At 54.8% G+C, this 12177-nt stretch overlaps 1 protein-coding gene across 1 annotated transcript; it reads right to left on the bottom strand.

Annotated features, from left to right (window-relative positions):
• Positions 1–6186: 6186 nt before the first annotated feature.
• Positions 6187–9839, bottom strand: Olig2 (oligodendrocyte transcription factor 2). Its single transcript, XM_047564651.1, has 2 exons — positions 9705–9839; positions 6187–8908 (listed from the first exon to the last, which is right to left on the bottom strand). The coding sequence occupies exon 2, from the start codon at positions 8850–8852 to the stop codon at positions 7881–7883; it is 972 nt and encodes a 323-aa protein (XP_047420607.1). The 5' UTR covers positions 8853–8908; positions 9705–9839; the 3' UTR covers positions 6187–7880.
• Positions 9840–12177: the final 2338 nt, after the last annotated feature.

Here is a 12177-nt window from a genome sequence, read left to right as displayed (position 1 = left end):
AATGTCCACTTCTCAAAATGTGACTTGGGCTGAGGGTATGGGTCAGTAAGAGAACACTTGCCTAGCACATGCAAGGCCCTGGGTTTGAACTCCAGTAATAAAAAAGAAAAAAGCATTCTTGGTTCTATTTCTATTATGAAGATTTGTACATGCTGAAAGTTAGTAGTTAGTTGGCCATTTCATTTCCAGGTCACAATGGAGTCTGGCTGAATAAGGAAATAATTCACAAAAAAATCTACCTTCTTCAACCAGGCTTCGCAGAGATTCTGCCTAAGACCCAAAGGTATTTGTTAGGAGCACTGGGCACGTCCCAGGGCAGGAGTTGTTGTGAGATCCTCGACACAGGTTTGTGGCTGGCAGAGGGCATTGGGCTTCTTTCTATGAACAGAGCTCAGGGACACTGCCAAGGTGCTTTTGGGGTCCTGAGGCATGCAGGTTTCTTGAGATGCTGCAAGGCAGGTCTGAGGGTAACAGAGACCTGCTTCATGAGACCTCCTAGATTTGATGAAATGACACCCGTGCAGCCAGGCAGTCTCCCATTGCATCAGGTGTGCTGTGTGTGCTGTGTGTGTGCAGAACAGGGTTCTCTCTTTCAATCTTGATGCCTGTGAAGATGGTACTATCATCACCCCATTTTTCAGCTAAGAAAACTGAGGCTCAGAAAACCCATGTCCTTCGTCCTACCTAGGTCACACAGTGAGTGGATCCCAGCAGAGACAGCATATCACCTCACACCCTGCTGCCCCCTCATAGTCTCCATGGTGATCACCTGCTTTCATGACCTATGTATCCCTGGCTGCTTGAGAGGAGGCGGCTCAGATGTGAGGTCTGGATCTAGGCATAGCTGCACCTGGGCAGGTGCTGCAGCTCAGCACATCCATTCACAGTTGGGACCAAGCAGGGGGTGACTCCTGGGAGCTTTCCTTTAATCTGCACAGCCACAGGACTGCCAGGCACTATTACTAATGATGCAGGGAGGTCTGGAAACCCAGCCCACTGTAAGGCAGGGCCCAAGTTGCCATCCAGTTGCCCTGGGTAGAAGCATGAATGCCCACCTGGCCCAAGGCCAGTGTTCCCCATCAATGCAGGATTCACTTGAGGCCTTCATACACTCTCCAAACTTCTTCTGAGTCCTCCATTGACTACCACTACACCATTAATTCATTCATTTCCTGGGCCCTTGCAATCTAGCAGGTACGGTCTAGATACAGAAGCATCCAAACCAGTTTCTACTCTAGGGAAGTCTTAGAACCTAGGACAACTCCTTTCCAGAATTGTCTACATTCCTGCTTCAAAGAGGCTAGTGAATTCCATTAGCACACACAGGTGACACCAAGGAGGGCTGTTTTCACTCACCACATCCTCCTGCCACCTGGGGTATCCAGGACCTCTGTTCCAAGGGCTTGGTTTGCTCATGGCCCTTTGGCGATCACCCATCCTGGCTCCATTCTACAGATGAGGAAACTGAGGCCCAAAGCCAGTAATGATACAACTTTTAGAGTCCAGTCCAGCCCTACTCTTGAGGCCAAGTTTTTACTGCCAAGAACATTTGAGGATAAGGAGGGGGGATTGCTTATGACCTGTTTTTAACCTGGAGTCCAAGATTCCTTGTGGCCCTTGCTAAGAACAGGAGAGTTCCATGAGTCAGACTAGTTTGGGAGGAACAGAGGGGAAGGGCTGAAGGGCTGGTCGCTAAAAAGATGTGGCAAAGCCGGAAAAGACAGCACATTCCCAGGGCTCAGTAGGGAGAAATTGTTGTGCCAGTTACCCACAGCTGAGGATTCTGAATCACAACAGGCTCCTAGTGCCCAGTAGGGACAGAGGGTCTCCCGAGAGAAGCCCGCGCACGTGCAAGCGCAGGTGTGTGTGGACCAGGGAGAGCGAACCTGGGATGTGAGCCGGTGTGCAGGCGCCTGTGAGCGTGGACACGTGCCCCGCAGTATTCGTGTGCCAGGTGCTCCCGCAGACAGCTGTTTGGCCCCCACACCAATGTAGGCGCTTGCGGAGGGTTCTGCGTGCCTCCTTCTCGTGGACCCCAATCGCTCTCTCAGCTCAGAGGGCCGTATAGCCGCCGCCATCTCGCCAAGGACGCAGCCAGCTGCTTGGTTTTGGCAATCTGGGCGGACGCGGGCCGCGCGGGCGCACCCAGCAGGGGCGGCGGGTCTGCGGGACACAGCGCGAGATCCAGGAAGCCAGGAGAGAGGGCATTTGCACACAGTTCAGAGCGGGTTTTCCCAGCAGTCTTCCCCGAGAGCCTTCATGTCGCACCGCGGCGACATGGAGAAGCCAAATAAAGATGCAGCCCGAGCCCAGAGGCCTGCCAGGTCGTCCTGGTGAGCACCGCCGCTTTCGGGGCTCGCGGACCCAAAGCCCGCGGGCCAGTTCGGCCGACTGGCGTGTCTGGGGGAGCCTTGGCGTGTGTAAGGGGGGCTCCGACGCCCCCATGGAAGGAGCGCACCCTCCTCGCGGCTTCAGCTCGCACCGATTCCGCGGTTGTGCTTTAGTGAGCGAGACTGGAGCACGCATCCCCTGGTCCCTGCAGGCTTTTCAGTTTGCGACCCCTTTCCGGCTTACTCCTGAGGTGTGGGACGCACGACCAGGGAGGGAATGCAGCTTAGGATTCCGGCTGCGACCCGGGCCGGCAGCTGCCCTGCCGGTAACGACAGTCCCTAATGAGCGACCGCCGCGGCTCACCTGCTCTGGCCCCTCCTCCGCCCGCGCAGCGCGCCCATCCGAGCCCGCTAATTGCTAAAGCCTGTCCTCACCGCCTGCCACCCAGATGGGGGCGTCCGGGACAGATGGGGTCCAGACTCCAAAAGGGAGCACAGGAGCTTTCCTTAAGTGGGCTGAAACGTGGGAGACGGCCAGCAGTTCCAGATCGGAGATTTCCCCAGCCGGCAGCTAAGCCAGTCTGGAAAGGCTGGGGTCCCAGGGGGGTCTTGGGTGTGTGCGATAGGCGACCTACTGGGTGTGGACTCTGGAGCAGGACTCTTGGATTACAACTGCGGGTGCTCCTGAGCAAATCGCTTATCCTCTCCGTGCCCCTGTTTCTTCACCTGTTAAATGGGATAATAATGACACCACCTCTAAGAGTTACCGTGAGAATTCAAAGAGCTGACAGGTGTAAAGCTCTCAGTACTGGGCCTTACACCCACTAGACTTTAGTGTTTTCCACCTTCTCTTCCACCCTCTTTATTAATATCCTATTAAGACTAAATGGTGTGGGGGGGTACCGACCTCCCTCCTCCCAGCTCTGTTGTGTTGATTCTTCACTGTCCCCCATTAACCTGTGGTCATGCAATGAAGTCAATGGCAACAACTCACCCGCTAGAACAGAGATAGGAATTGGAGGTGTGTGTGAGTGTGTGTTGGGAAGTTGATCCCCAGCTCTGCCCTAACATGGCTCTTCACTTTATCAGGGAGTCTGGAACTTAACCAGACCCACAGAGCATGGGTTGTTGGCAGCTTCCAAACTAAGGAGTAGCCATGGTAACTTTACCTTGCTGTTCTTCCCTCTCCCATCTTGTGGGATTGAGTGCAGCCACCGCTTACTCTGGGAACAGCCAGGCCTTATTCAGGTCTTCCTTTTAGGTCTGTAAAGACAATGATGAGGGGGGGCAGACACCTGCAGGGTGTCTTGAAACTCTCCCTGTAGGCCTTTTGTAAAAGACTCCCATGATTTGTACTGGTACCGTGGGGATGGGGAGACTTGGCACATAATCTGTAAGGCAAGAGGAACTCCCAATGAGAGATGGGCAGCTGTGGAGGAATCTATGACTTTGATGAACTTCTAGGGGGCATCCATGTGTTTACTTAACAGAGGGAGTTCAGACAGATTTCTAAGTAAATTCTGCCCTAAAGGGAGACAGACATTTCTCCAGTGCTGAAGTAGTTCTATCCATGAGAGCATGCTGGAGAACTGAAAACACAGAACTGGTTCCAGAATCTCTTCACTGGTTCCAGCCTGGGAATGAGAAAGGCAGTCCTGCCCAGGTGGCTACAGAAGCCCTAGTTCACCATGGATGTACCTGGCACCACGTCTTCCTACAACCAGTCAGAAAACCAGCTCTCACTGGGGGTATGACACTTGTGGGTCTCAGCAATTTGTTCCTCTACTAAAATGTACTTTAGGTCTGCGGGTTCACATCACCCTCCTGCCTGCCCTGGGATGCAGAATTCCAACTCCATGGGCATCAGTTATTCTGGAGCTCTGGCCAGTCCTAGAGTGAATCCTCCAGTACTGCGCAGGGAACTGTCCTTTTCTATGACTCCAGCCTAAATGAGAGTGGGGACATTCCCCTGGCCATAGGAGGCCCACTTCTTTCACTGAACTGTCCTCTCAACCTCCTCTGGGAAAGCTCCCAGGTTTTAAGGAGGCTGAAGTGCAAGTCTCTGCAGACCTTGGGATCCGCCCAGCAGCTGAGAGCTGATGAACCACAAAAGGTTGTGCAAAGGGGTTTGAAATTAGCAAGAAGTAGAGCTTCTGGTCAGTGATGGAAAAAATCTAGGGACTAATGCAAACTCACTATGTCAAGTGCCACTGCTTCCCTCCAGCCTTCCATTCCCTTCCCCTCTCTCTTTCAGTGGGAAGCCGGTCCCCAATTAAGGCTCTGACCAAAGTCAAAGTGGTTGTGCACAGCCTTCTACTACCATTCCTCATGGAAGCCCAGCCCGCTGGCCTGAGCTTAAACCAGGACCCTGGTCAGTTCAGGGCCACCCTCATCAAGGGTGCCTGCCCCCAGCAGGCGCACCACACGCTCTTGTGTGCACATGCGCGTGCCTCCTCAGCAGCCAGGCTGCCTGGGCCTCACACGTCGAGGCAGAGGCCCCCAGCTGGAAGCACAAATGGCTCCCGGAGGGCCCAGAGCCTGACCCAAGACAGCCCCTCCTTCCTTGGCGGGGGTCTAGTCTGACCTGCGGCTAGATACTGCTGAGAACTTGGGGAAAGGGTGGCGGGGAAGACTTAATTTGTCTTCTTTCAACAATTGGTCCTTCCATGCCTACGCCTGCAAGACCCAGAGCCCGCGCCAGCCCAGGTCGTGCTTTGCGGTGGGCGAGGAAGCTGCCACTGCACAAAGCCCTCCAGCGCTACCCTTAGCTTGCAGGGTGGGATTGCCAGCCTCTCCGTGTCCTTCTTAAGTGTCTGCGGCTAGAGCTGGACCCAGTTGTGAATGCTTTGCAAGTTTCGTTTCAAATGGGAATTCCTAATAAGGACGACTGGATCTTACCTACCCTCTTCTTGATTTACTCTGCACCGCTCGGCGGCTTTTCTCTGCCCCCAAGCACTCGGCCTCCTCCAAAATCCCTCCTGGCCTTGGATAAAAAGAGAAGCCTGTTGGTGAAAAGCGAGGCCTACAGCACCGGTTCCTGGACGCAGCAGTTCTGGCCAGCAGCCCGACATTACCCGCTAGAGGACCGGGAGCGCCTGCCTGCGAGTCAGAGGGTGGAATCAACCCCAGGCCTGGACGAAGACTGCGTGGTCTGGACTCCGGACCCAACTCAATAAATGAGGCTCTGGACAGAAAAACCTCTAACCTCAGGTTCAAGGGCATTCTGCGCGTGTTTACTAAAGATGTAACGAGTAAGAGACCCCGGGCAGGCGGGGAGACCAGTTCACCGAGTGGCACCAACAGGTCCTCTGAGGAGTTCGCGTTCTTGGTCTGAGTTCTGGAGAAGAGGTGGCAACAAGATCTGTCCCTGTTCATGATCAGGCTGAAGGTTTTTGTTTGTTTTGTTGTTGTTTCTTTTTATTTCTATCTCTTAAGAGCTATATCAAATTCGTATTGCAGCTTTGGGTTGTAAGGAACCCACTGTCCGTGAGAAAAGAGAAATAACCCCAAGAAAGTAGCAGAGGCCAGAGTACGGTAAGACCCTTGCACACTCCTACTAGTTCCCAGCACCTGGCACTTTGAAGTTCAAGACCTGAGTAGGCACCGTGGGCAGGTGGTAGAAAGCCAGGATGAGGAATAGATGGGCTGATGGATCCCTAACCAAACACTCCTGCAGCCAGCATGCCGACGGCCTTCCTGCAGCACTAGGGCCCCAAGCGCATGGTTCCCCTGCTGAAGCAAGGGAACACTGGGGTGTGCGGGGAAGGGCTCTGCCCTTGAGCAGAGAGAATAAGAACATAAAAGCCCGCAGAAGAGGATGCCTGAGCGCCCAGAATCCCAGCCCCAAGCACGGCCTTCACCCTGAAACCCCAGGAAGGAAATTTGCACTCCTGAACTTGCAAGACTCAACTGAAGAGCAAGGGAGTTCCTGGGTTAGGTATGAGAAAATAAAAGTTAAAGCAAGTTGTGATAAATACCCGGAAGATGTGCTCAAAGCCTATTTAAACCAAATGGGTGCGTGGGGAGGGGGGGAGGGGGGGTTGACAAACAACCCCCCTCCCTGTCTTTCTCCTGGCAAAACCAGCGGGATGCTCTCCAAATCCTGCCCAGAAGAATCGCAGCCCTTACCCCTTTCCCCAGGGCTCCCTGAGCACCTTCCCACTCACACGGATGAAAAAGTTCGATTTACTTTAAATTTTATTTAAAATCTCAACACTCGATCATTTATTTCGTTTTCTGCAACCAAACAAATAATAAATATTATTTAGTGCTTTTTTTTTTTTTTACAAAAATAAAACAGATGATACACTCTCTGCTAGGGCAGCGTAATCAGAGGAAGGGTGTTATGTGGCAGAGGATATGAAGCCCATATTGCCACGCAGCCAGCGCCAGGCGATTTGCACCGACAGGAAGCACGTGGAGGAGTTTGCCATTTGAGTTAAACGTGGCAAAAAGAAACCGATACAGAGAGGAAAGCCGGCTCAGACTCCGGAGGGGCTGGCAGTCACGTGAGCAAACAGCTTAGCATCGTGCACTTACCTCATCACTGATACTGTATTTACACCTCCCAGAAGGAAATTATTAAACAACTAACAGAACCCCAGTAACTCAAGCTATATTCACAGCAACTTCCTTTTAGTTCTGCCAAACCCTCGGGTACCAAAATAACTGTCCCCAATCGCGTAAGAAAACAAATCACTTTCTGTGCTCAAGACGGAAAGAATGGAAGGGGGGGGGGCTAGTTTTCACTTTTAAATAATACCTAAAAAACACCCTCGTTCCCTAAATCGGCAGTTTGGGTTATTTCACTCCACAAGTGGTTCTGTTCTGAGTGTCTATAAAGCTTGCTCATACTGTTGAAAAAGGAACATTCACAGATTTATTAGAAAACCACAAACCCCCAAATAAACAAGAGACAGGAATGGCCACAGGTCTTACACGATGTGAGTTTACCCAGATACGGAACCGGGCATTACCCAACACGACGGTAAGTGCTTCTGGTACCAACCAGCACCAACTTCCAACTAACTCACCTGGCCCTGGGTCAGAGAAGACCCTTGAGGGTGAGGACCCCCCAGTTGCTTCTGCAGTGAGGCTCCCAGAGTCTCCTATTAGCCAAGAAAGGAGGAAAGAGAGGAAGTCCCGAATGTACCCCCGCACACCCCCGCCCCGAAGTGCTGCCTGGGTCCAGTCAGTGAGTGAAACCGTGCTCGAGGGGAAACAGTTTTTAGACTCTTTCCCCCTGGGTGGGGAGAGGGAGTTCGAGTGAAGGACGCACATGGCGGTGCCATTTTATAAAGTAGTGTCTACCAGATCTGCGCAGTTTAAAGCCAGAGGGCTGTACCAGGTCCTGGAGTCAAGCGCCCCTCACTCCCCACTGCTCTGCGCGTTCCCATTACTTCGATTCCCGGGTGCTGGAGTCCCAATCATTCCCCACCCCCTTGCCCATGGTCCTGCGCCCCTCCTCTCGAGCCACAGCGCCGGCCAGTCCTCTCGCTTCCCCGCGCCCTCCGGGCACCCCCGCTCTCGAACGCTCCGGCACCGACCAGCTCACTTGGCGTCGGAGGTGAGGCGCGGCAGGCTGCCGGCGCCCATAGCCGACACATGGTGGTGCGGCGGTGGCACCTGGCACATGCTGCAGGGGCAGGGCATGCCTCCCCAGTGCTGGAAGCCACCGCTGCCTCCGCTGCCGCCGCCCCCGCCCCCCAGCGGGGCTGCTGTGGCCGCCGACGGAGACTTGAGTAAGCCATGCGGAGGCCGGATGGAGCCGACCGATGACAGCCCGGAGCCGGGCAGAGAGGCGCTGGACACCGCGGCGGCGGCCGCGGCGGCAGCTGCGGCGGCCGCGGCTGGGGGCAGAATGGGGTGGTGCACTGCCGGATGGTGCGCTGCGTGAGCCGCGGCCGCCGGGTGAGCGGTGGCGGCGGGAAGCGGAGCCGAATGTGCTAGACCGCCGCAGGCCGACGGATGGAAGCCGGCGTGGTGGCCTCCGTAGATCTCGCTCACCAGTCGCTTCATCTCCTCTAACGAGTTGGTAAGCATGAGGATGTAGTTGCGCGCCAGGAGCAACGTGGCGATCTTGGAGAGCTTGCGCACCGACGGGCCGTGCGCGTACGGCATGACCTCGCGCAGGCCGTCCATGGCGATGTTGAGGTCGTGCATGCGCTTGCGCTCGCGGCTGTTGATCTTGAGACGCAGCTGCTGCAGCTCCGGCTCAGTCATCTGTTTCTTGTCCTTCTTGGTGGACGACGTAGCCGCTGACGACGTGGACGATGAAGTGCTGGACGAGGAGGACTTGAAGCCACTGCCGCCCAGCTTGTCCCCGGGGTGCGCGCCCGCCGCGCCCATGGCTCCGCGCAGCTCGGCGCTCAGCTCTGGCGGGCAGTCGCTCGGCGTGGACGAGGACACGGTGCCGCCTGTGAAGCCGCTGCCGCTACTGCCCTTGCTCCGGGCCGGCAGAAAAAGGTCATCGGGCTCTGGAGAAGACGGACGACTGGACACCAGGCTGGCGTCCGAGTCCATGGCCCCGGGGGATAGTCTCAGCTTTCGAAAGGTCCTTTCTGTCTGTGTCCTCAGAACTTCCCGGACAGAAATGAGACAGGGGTGGGGGGAAGGGGGGAGAATATATGGAAGAGAGAAAGAAGACACTAAGTGAGACAGATATGCTGCTCCTGCCTGCTCCTTAATGCGGGGTCCAGGCGCGGGTGGCGGGTCGCTCTGCGTCCACCTCGCTGCTATTTCTGGCCTTGCTCCTCGCCTCATGGGTACTCACGACTCATCTCCTCTTTCTTTCCCACTACCTCCCCTCTCCTCTCATCCACAGGTTGCTTTATTTTAGAGAGCATTGGGTGTGCCCTCAGTGAGGGGCGTGCTAGAGGTTTTGTTCCTTCCGTTAGGAATGGGAGAGTGGGGTCTCCAGGACTGGGATAAACAAGGAACAAGTGGAAGCTTTTCTTTGGGTATTGTGAAGATCTAAATAGAGAACTATTTATTTGGTTCCTCAAATGCATCCACCGTATCTCCACCGACACCTTGCAGCAAACACGCGCGCACATATACATCCAGAGACTACGAGGGGGCCTAGATTCCATGTGCTGCGACTCGGGGCCACCGGGAGCTCTCCAACTGACCCGGACTTGGACAGAGAGAGCTGCGGTAGCCTCGACTTATGGCTTTGGGCGAAGAGGATTCTGCGGTGAGCGTGGGATGAGTCAGAGGAGTGAAGTCGCTCAGTATAACTGACCGGTAGAGGAGGGATCCGGATCCCCCTCTGTGGGAGCATCCTGGGTCGCTGCCGAGTTTGGGCTGGGGTGGGGGTGGGGGCATCTATCCTTGGGATCTAGTCTAGGGCTCCTGGGGGGCGGGGACACTTACTGTGAATTCAATTTGAGGAGCTCGCTCCAAAAGGCGCGGTGGAGATCCTGGTTCTGGGCGCTGGTGTCGCGTCGGTCTATAATAAGCATCCGCACCTTTCAGGGATCTGCCGGTTTTTATAGCCGGGTGGCTGCGGCGACGGCGGCTGCGGTGGCCGGGGCGGGGGCGGGGAAGGGAAACAATGTGCTGTCCTGGAGGGGCAGCCGCGCCAATGAGCTGGGCCCACTGGAGGGGCTGGGAAGCTGATGTCATCCGGGCTAATTCCGCTCAATGAAACCCGCCGGGTCCGGCACACGCCTCCTCCCGGCGCACAACCAATGGGCGTCCGCGGTGGAGAGATTCTTGTGGAGGGACTGGAGGAGACCCCGCGAGCGAGAGTGAGAGGCGAGCGGGAGGAGGAGGGCTGGCTCACCCGGGAAGGAGAGAGGGCAGAAAGCGCATAGGATCGAGGAAGAGAGAAACATCGTCAGTTTTCTATAAAAATACATTCAGCACGGAGTCTGAATTGGGGGACCGAGTGGGCTTGAAACGCGGCATAAAAATTAACCGGATACCCAACGCAGTTGGATCTTTGGAGATGTGCGCAGATAACGCTGAGGACGCAGTGGAAGCTTCTTAGCTTTCTCTCTCTCTCTGCGGCTTCCTGCCGCCTGTTGCCGTCTTTTGGGTTTGATCAACACCCAAGCATTTGGGGCCCCAAATTTAGAGATGAACCATGGACAAAGCCCCCACTTTCTTGGCTCTCAGAGCGCATGTACTAGGGGGTGGTTGCTGCTGCTCCGCAGGCAGGCGGTAGCGCCCCCAGGTGGAAATGCGGGACAGAGGGCGGGCAAGGAAGAAGGAAATCCACTCCCCATCGGTGTTTTGAAAGAAGTCGCAACTCTTCATGAAAAGTTGAGAATGTTCAAGATGGAGTTATTTCCGTACAGTAACCGCACTCACTCAGAGTTAGTGCATCCAGAGTTAAATATCCCCACCCCCTATTTACCAGCGGGGAAGCCCAGTGATAGCCTTTCCAGAACGACTGGTTGGTTTGTAAAGAGATGTCTCAGGCTTCCTCATGCGATGGGTTAGTGAGCGGAGATTGAACTATTCCCTTTTGACGCGTTTTACTCATCACAGCCTCTCAAATAGGGAAATACCTTGACCAGGAGATATTGAACTCAATCTGGAGAAGCATCTGAGGTGGTCTAGAGGTACCTAGGCGTTCACCCATTTTACAGATGAGAAAATCTATGACCCTGAGGAAAAATTGCTAAGCCTTTACAGTGCAGCCCCTGCCTCTGGAGTAACAGAAGCCAGCGTGTAGGAGGATCTCTCAGGGTAAAAACAGCTGCCGCGGCTCCCCAGTTCTTTCCCCTTGAGCTGAATTTCTCACATCCATACAACTCCTCACAACACGTGCGCGCGCGGACACACACACACACACACACACACACACACCTACACTCATACACACTGTGCCCACTTCTCTCTCCCAGGGCATATTAAGGGTTCTTGGGTTACTTCCTTTGTTTGGGAACCTTTAATATACGCAAGGTGTACATTACAAAAACAAGCAAACACAATAATTTGGCTTCATGTAGCAAAGTTACAAAACAAGTTAATACGAAAATTCAGGTTATTGCTCCTACTTCGGTTCTACGTTTCCCTCCAGGGTTGAAGCTAGAAAGCCCGGTGGGTTTTCGCCTTTGACCCGGTCTTGTGCCTTCTGGAGCATTATTTTTCAACCCGCGAGTTTTCCAGCTGGCTCTGCAGCCATCCGTTAAATATGTATTTAAAACTTGAAGAATTGAAGCGTGATGATATGCCGTCCAACGGTTGCAAGGATGACCTATAACCGTTCAATTAGCAGAATCTGTCACACAGACGGACGAACCCAGGAAGCGGGGTTGGGAATCAGGAAGAGCTCGGACCTTTGGACTTGCCCCTCCAACCGCGGTGAGGACGAGTGGAAGTGTCAGCTGTGGAATTGCGCGCCTGCCAGTGTCTCTAGCAGGCACAACGTGCGCGCGCCTTGGTTGCAGGCGCTGCCCTCAGTCCAGCCGCCGGCACGTGTCCCAGAGCTCGAGTCCCTTTTTTGTCGCTTCCCATTGGTATCTGTCTTGCGTTCAGCGGTCTGCAGGAGAGCGTGATCTGACATTCTTTACACGTTTGGTCCCGTGGCTGGAGTTGGAGGCAGGGCCGAAAGTTGGGAGCACTTCCTAGCAAGGATCGAGTCTGGAGCCTGCAAGGCAGAGTTCGAAGGCAGGACTTGCTCTCCAAGTTTCCTCCTGGAAGCCCCTAAGACACCCCAGGCCTCAGGCCAGCGCCACTGAGCTGAGATTTCGGTGGCAGTTCTGGGGCTGCGCAGCACCTCGCGGTCCTCACTCCCTTCCTTCGAAGCTCTGGCTGGCAGCTCTGGGCTGCAGGCCTCTTCTCCTGGCTGCCTTCCCCCAACAACTTCCCTTCGCCAGAATTGCTTGGGAGATGA

Source organism: Sciurus carolinensis, chromosome 9 (assembly GCF_902686445.1).
Source record: "Sciurus carolinensis chromosome 9, mSciCar1.2, whole genome shotgun sequence".
Taxonomy (NCBI): Eukaryota; Metazoa; Chordata; class Mammalia; order Rodentia; family Sciuridae; genus Sciurus; species Sciurus carolinensis.
This window is presented reverse-complemented; position numbering and strand designations above follow the sequence as displayed.

Bases quoted from the DNA above. Each gene is read 5' to 3' on its own strand.
- Olig2 (XM_047564651.1), bottom strand. From the start codon at position 8,852: ATGGACTCGGACGCCAGCCTGGTGTCCAGTCGTCCGTCTTCTCCAGAG.